The sequence below is a fragment of the Austrofundulus limnaeus genome, unplaced genomic scaffold (genome assembly GCF_001266775.1).
Source record: "Austrofundulus limnaeus strain Quisiro unplaced genomic scaffold, Austrofundulus_limnaeus-1.0 Scaffold174, whole genome shotgun sequence".
NCBI lineage: Eukaryota > Metazoa > Chordata > Actinopteri > Cyprinodontiformes > Rivulidae > Austrofundulus > Austrofundulus limnaeus.
Genome location: NW_013952576.1, coordinates 766,428 through 772,716, shown reverse-complemented (window position 1 = coordinate 772,716; position 6,289 = coordinate 766,428). Strand labels below are relative to the sequence as shown.

At 41.5% G+C, this 6,289-nt stretch overlaps 1 protein-coding gene across 1 annotated transcript in view; it reads left to right on the top strand.

Annotated features, from left to right (window-relative positions):
* Positions 1-1,615: 1,615 nt before the first annotated feature.
* The window catches only part of LOC106524045 (protein-tyrosine sulfotransferase 1), a gene marked incomplete in the record, with an annotated part of 10,189 nt that continues 5,515 nt past the window's right edge, over positions 1,616-6,289 (top strand). Inside the window, 3 exon segments of the mRNA XM_014017678.1 lie at positions 1,616-2,013; positions 4,202-4,825; positions 5,075-5,233. Of these exon segments, the coding sequence (XP_013873132.1) occupies positions 4,418-4,825; positions 5,075-5,233 (567 nt within the window).

Sequence of the window (6,289 nt, the reverse complement as noted above, 5' to 3'; positions counted from 1 at the left end):
GAGGGGGACAACTGAAAACGGATGCCTCCACCTCTGTTTAATGATGGACGGTCTTTCTTCACAAAAATGKCTTCTTTTACTCCTCTCTCAAACCAACATTCCTCTCTATCAAGAATGAGAACATCCTCATCTCTGAAAGAGTGACCGCTGGCCTGTAAATGAGTGAAAACTGCAGAGTTCTGGCCATTAGATGTAGCTCGTCTGTGTTGGGACATTCTTTTGAACAGTGGCTGCTTTGTTTCCCCGAAGTATAACTGGTCGCAGTCCTCCTGGCACTTAACAGCAGTTATACATMGGGGAAACAAAGTAGCCACTGTTCAAAAGAATGTCCCAACACAGACGAGCTACATCTAATGGCCAGAACTCTGCAGTTTTCACTCATTTACAGGCCAGCGGTCACTCTTTCAGAGATGAGGATGTTCTCATTCTTGATAGAGAGGAACGWTGGTTTGAGAGAGGAGTAAAAGAAGMCATTTTTGTGAAGAAAGACCGTCCATCATTAAACAGAGGTGGAGGCCTCCGTTTTCAGTTGTCCCCCTCCTACAGTGCTGCTATTGCCAGTATCACTCCACCCCCTGTTAACAATAGGTGTTAATTAGGTGTCAACGATAGCCATGTGATGTGAGTATCAGTCACATGGAGGCAGTGCTTAAAAGCCTGAATTTAGCCTGAAACTCTCAGACTGAAGAAGTCTCTTGGAGGAGAGACGAAACGTTTCATTAAAGAAGAACCCGTCCAGAAGACCAGTACAATTGTTTTATTTTTGATTTTTTACCTGGATTACTGAGATGCATCAGGACCTCATTCATGCTTGTTTGAGAAATCCTTGAATCTCCTGTGGTAGCCATGTGGAGCTGCCTAAACACCCGCTGGTACAAAGCTCCGCCCATTTACTCAAAGCTCCTCCCTGGGGCTCAGTCTGCAGCCAAGTTCCCGCCCCACAGAGCACCCGGGCCTTGAAGCATCGAAGTGGGAGTGTCAGAAACAGTGGGAGGGGTTTTAGGAGATGGAGGCCAATTTCAGGGCATTTAGACAGTCTATGATGCAAAGTCCAATTTATTTTTGAAACRTACAGCTTTTGCAGAACAACTGAAGGTAACATGATTTGAATTATGTGCCTGTAAAATACRTAATACCCCCCTTTAAGGTTCACAGACTGGCATGAGCTGGCTTAATRGATGCTCTGCAGCTCATTTTTTACCCTGTTCAAACTCAAAATTTCTAATTAATTTGCTAGATTGAGGGATTATAGACTACAAATGCAACTAAAAAGTCACATTTCTTTTTCATTCTCACCATCAGCACACCTACTGTCCTATATGAACAAATTTAATTAATTATTGAAGCACCTTATTACTCATTCATGAACTTCAGCGGTTATTTAATGTTCTATTGATTTATTTTGTCAGTTTTATTTAACCACACTTCCTTTTGAAGTCTCAGTCCGACATGACTATCCTTCCTTGTAACTTTGTAAGGATCATAATTCGTCACTAATGATGGGTAAATTAAATGCGGCGGCTTTAACCTCCGACTAAAGTCCACACTGATTAAATTTCACCTGGTGAGCTTTTTGCTAAAAGCATACGGATCGATGTTGTAAAGTAATTTCAGCCACAAGAGAGCAGAGGTGGGAATAAAAAGCGTTTATCAAAAAGTAGCAGAATTGCCCTTTAACGTTTCAACCAATAGGAATCATCCAAGCAGATGTTGCCGACCAATCAGCGACGAGCTTTCTCCGCCTTGCTGTGTCTACTGTGTTTTTTTCCACTCTCTCTCTCTCTCGGTAAACCTTGGTTGAAAGTTACGCTGCAATAAGCAGGAAAATGTTGTGTAAATGTGTGTTTTTTGAGTTTTTTGTAGACGCAACGAATGTTAGCTGCGCTAACTACTGAGACAGAGAGACAGGGAAAAGAAGACGTGTCTTTGGAGAGAGAGGGGCCGCATGTTTCAGCCTTTCCCGATTAATTTTCTTCGGACGTAGAAAAATTTCGGCAGTTTTGACGGACGCTGGTGAGCTGACACTATTTTATTCACATTTGAGTTAAAACGCTGTTTGCTGTCCGTAAAAAGCAGGCAAATGACAGTGTTTGTTTCATTACCTGGTTGGGTTTAGATKTTTTATTAATTTTTTTGATCGACGAGACATTTTTGTACCAGCTGGGCCTCCGTCCTGCAAGCCTGTTAAAGTTATTCTTAGTGTTCAGCTTAAATTATTTGTTTTTACCATTAAAATGAAACTGTGGCTTGTTTTACCTGTCAAACCTAATCTTTGGCTGGAAGTCTGTTTTTTCTTTTTGATTTTAAGCAGGAGATGATTCAAATATTGGGTTTCCTGTCAGCTTTTTTATGCTCTTACTCTATTTTCAGCCAATTTACCTAAACCTGTGTGACTTCAGATTATGTTTTTCTCTTTTGGACTTATCTCTGATCAGGGAGCACAGTGGCCTTTTCAAGGTCAGTTTTTTGTTTTAACAAAATCCACAAGTTCATTAGTCAGACAGATGTCACAAAGACATGTCCATAAAAAAAACCCCATAAATTCACACATTATTTTCCTCATCTCAATGATTGTGTCACTAAATTAAAAACTTATAAGCACAACGTCTGAACAGATGAAGTGGTGAATAATTCAATTTTAAAAGTTGCTTAGAATAAAGAATTTTGATACGTTGTTACGCATGTATGCCCAAATTTGTTATAAACGTTTTATTTACATTGAGCGCATGCCTGCATTCCAGAATTACCTATCAATAAACATGCAAAACTACTGGAGTAAATTGCTACAAAATGCACCATTTGATATAATTTATGATAACCTTTTCTATGTTTCAGTATTTTGCCATGAATACATATAATGTAGTGCTGAAAAGTGTAAGTGTAAATAAAAAAATCCCTCATTTTATGAAGACAATCCTACACCGAAACGATTTTGTTGCAACAACATAATAGAGTATTGTGTCATGACATGTAGACAGTATTTCTAAAGGTAAAGCTATTTTTTTGGCAAATAAAACCAGTAAGTTTTTTTTTTCTGGATAAATAAGAGGATTAAAATAAAACAACWGTCAGTTGTGGACTAAAATCAAAACCATCTGTTTTATTCAGTAAAGCAATAAAACTAATTCAAACATCTCTTAAGTCCCACTTATCAGTAGCAAAAATCTTATTTTTCCCACRCGCCCATGAGAAGTAAGCAAGTTGAGGCAATAACTTGCCCATCACATCATATTTAAGAGAGAAAAATATGTTTTCTTGTCCAGATGAAGCAGTTTCAGGCCTGTTTGGTGGGTGGGGTGGGGGGCGTCAGCGGGTTTAATCTCTGTATTAATTTACTGTTCATGGATCCAAGTAGACTTTGCGTGGCTTAAGTCAGGCACCTTTTTATTCTCRCATCCAATGGTGTCCTCATTTCCAGCCGTTTTTCTTTTCTAGCCCTGATCATCAGAGGTTCATTTATTTTTTTCCAGGAAGAGCCCTCCAGCTAAAGAGGGGCCGCGGCTCCCAACGTGGCATCCAGATGTTAGGCTCCCTCCTCGTCCAGTCTAAACATGAAACATGGAGAGGAAAAAAAAAACTTGGAGAATGGTGGAAAAAAAATGTGCTCCTATTTCACAAAGTCTGTTAAATACTGCTTGAATTGGCACGTGGAAACAATCTGTAAATAGCCTATGCTTGAGTGATCATTTGCGTTACTTTTACTACTTGAGGAAGTTTTTGTATTTTCAGTTTAGGCTAAGAGGAAGCAGATTAGGGCTTATTCTGACGAAACTGCTTGCAAAAGCTAAATGGGGAAGTTAAAAGGTGTCTCGCTTTGTTATTAGTAATATGAGCTTTGAGAAATATTGCTCAGTGTTTGTGTGCGACAGAAACTGTCAAGACGAATAAAAACAGAAGAAAGCTGTAATTAGTGGGATCGGATACATTGCCTGAGTGCGCGGGATTCTGCAGTGAACTTTGATATGGCTTCGGTGGCTCCCCAGAGGGAAAATGTAACACAACAGCTTTTAGGATGAAAAACTGGATGCATTTCCAACCCTCGGAAAATATGTGCAAGTCTGCTGGGYATCATAATGGTTAGCACATGCAGAGCCATGACTAAGCTTTAAAGCTCTTAAAGAAAACTGCACCGTGGACATTGTGAAACAAGAACTCTTTTGATGCTTAGTTGACAAACACTGAAGTGTTTTTATGTGTTTAGGTGGGAATCATGGTTAAGAGACGTGGCTGGCTGTGGAGCGCAGTGGGTTTGGATCCTGCAGAGGCGTGAGGAGCCACCTCAGCCTGCAGCATCTCATCTGTGGACTCATCCATGTCGTCTTGATTGTTGGCTTCCACCCTGACTAACTGAATTTTAAGACTCTGATTTTACCTGCCCCCAAATACGATTTGACGTGCTCCCGACTTCCGAACAGCCATGAGAAGCACCAGAATAAACCTGCTGGTGGGCTGCATGCTCCTCTGCTCCGCCTCCCTGCTCTACTGGGTCATGACCGGGATGGACTGCCCTCGAAAAAGCCACCGCCACCGATGGATGGAGCTCACTCTGGGCTCGGGCAATCAGAGCGCGCTCCTCGCCGAGCACTTCCCCGAAGACACGCCCATCATTTTCATCGGGGGCTTCCCCAGGAGCGGCACCACGCTGATGCGCGTCATGCTGGACGCCCACAAAGCTGTGCGGTGCGGCGAGGAGACCCGGGTGATACCCCGCCTCCTGGCCATGAGGGCCACCTGGAGTCGTTCGGTGAAGGAGAGGATTCGACTGGATGAAGCCGGCGTCACCGACCAGGTGTTGGACTCAGCTGTGCGAGCGTTTCTGCTAGAGGTAAAAGCCCGAAACCGTCATCTATATTATTAAACTGTAACATCTAATTCCTTAGCTGTGTTTTTTTAACCGACTACATTTTTTCTGTCGACACAAATTAACTATTTCAACTGCTTTTATTTTTGGTATTCATGTCTGCTCAGTTTCTAAAGGATGATTCTTACATAAAAAACAAATCTTAATAGTTTTATAGTAAGAAACAATAGTAGAAAAGAAAAAAAACAGCACTTTTTTGCATTTTCATCCCAGATAATAGTTGGCCATGGGGAACCTGCACCTCGCCTCTGCAACAAGGACCCKTTCACATTGAAGTCTCTGTCATATTTAGCTCGCATCTTTCCCAAAGCGAAATTTATTCTCATGCTACGAGACGGACGGGCAACTGTTCATTCAATGATATCACGCAAGGTAAGTTTTCTTTCTTTGTGTTTTTATTTATTTATTGTTGGGGCAGACAAACATCCTCRCAGATCATTGTACGAGAAATTTGTGCTGATGCTGCAGTTTCTGTGAGGAGTTTATGGCCTGGCTACAGGGATGAAACAATGTTAGTGTTTAGCACTGTTTCCACACACTAAGAGAACTTGAATTTGCCCTTTTTTGAGTTCAAATGGTGTATTTAAGGTACATAAGATCTTTCTATGTCGATTTTACTTCGTCTATCCTAGGCTAGCTGTAGCTTTAAGCGTAATSCCTGGTTCAGACGGCAAGATTTGAAAATTGTCGGTTGATTTTTGAAACCTGAGACCACWCAATGATAAAAACTCRTAGAAACAACAGGTTTGATCCTGCAGTGTGTGGTGTACAGCYATGGCAAAGACAACACGCATGAACAGATTTCACTCAGGAACGTTCAGATGTCAGATGGGAAATCTCGCGAGAACTCTCGAGATCACACGTGAGTTCAGAGAACGTAAACATGGCCGACAGGAAGAAGCAATTTTCGACAGTTTGTGGACTATTTTGAACAGAGAGAGAGGAAAAAAAGTACTTACTGGTACGCCATGGCAGTTTTTGGATTCTGTATTTTAGATTCCCTCCTGTGTTTCCTTCCCCTCGCCTTCTGATTGGCTACACGTCACATTCAACAGGCTKCAGGTTGTTTGTCCTCGGGAAACACCACACACGCTGGGATATGGGGCCAAGACAATCCAACATGYTGAATGTCACAGAYGGAGTGGTCCCGATGTCCCTCCGAGCCGACTAGATCACTCTTAACACACAGCTTTAGTCATCACTATAACCAGGGCGTATTTAAAGGGATCCACGATTAGTTGTAACATTAAACTTTATTTGATAAACATATATTTTAACTGTAAAATAAAGACTGTAAAAATACTGTAGGCTGTTTAGTTTTGTAAATTTTTAAAAATATATTTTAACACGGACAGGACATGCAAAGCATTCTGGGTAAATGATGATGTGGATAGGTCCTCAGTGCGAGGCTGCTAGCGAGCTATATCC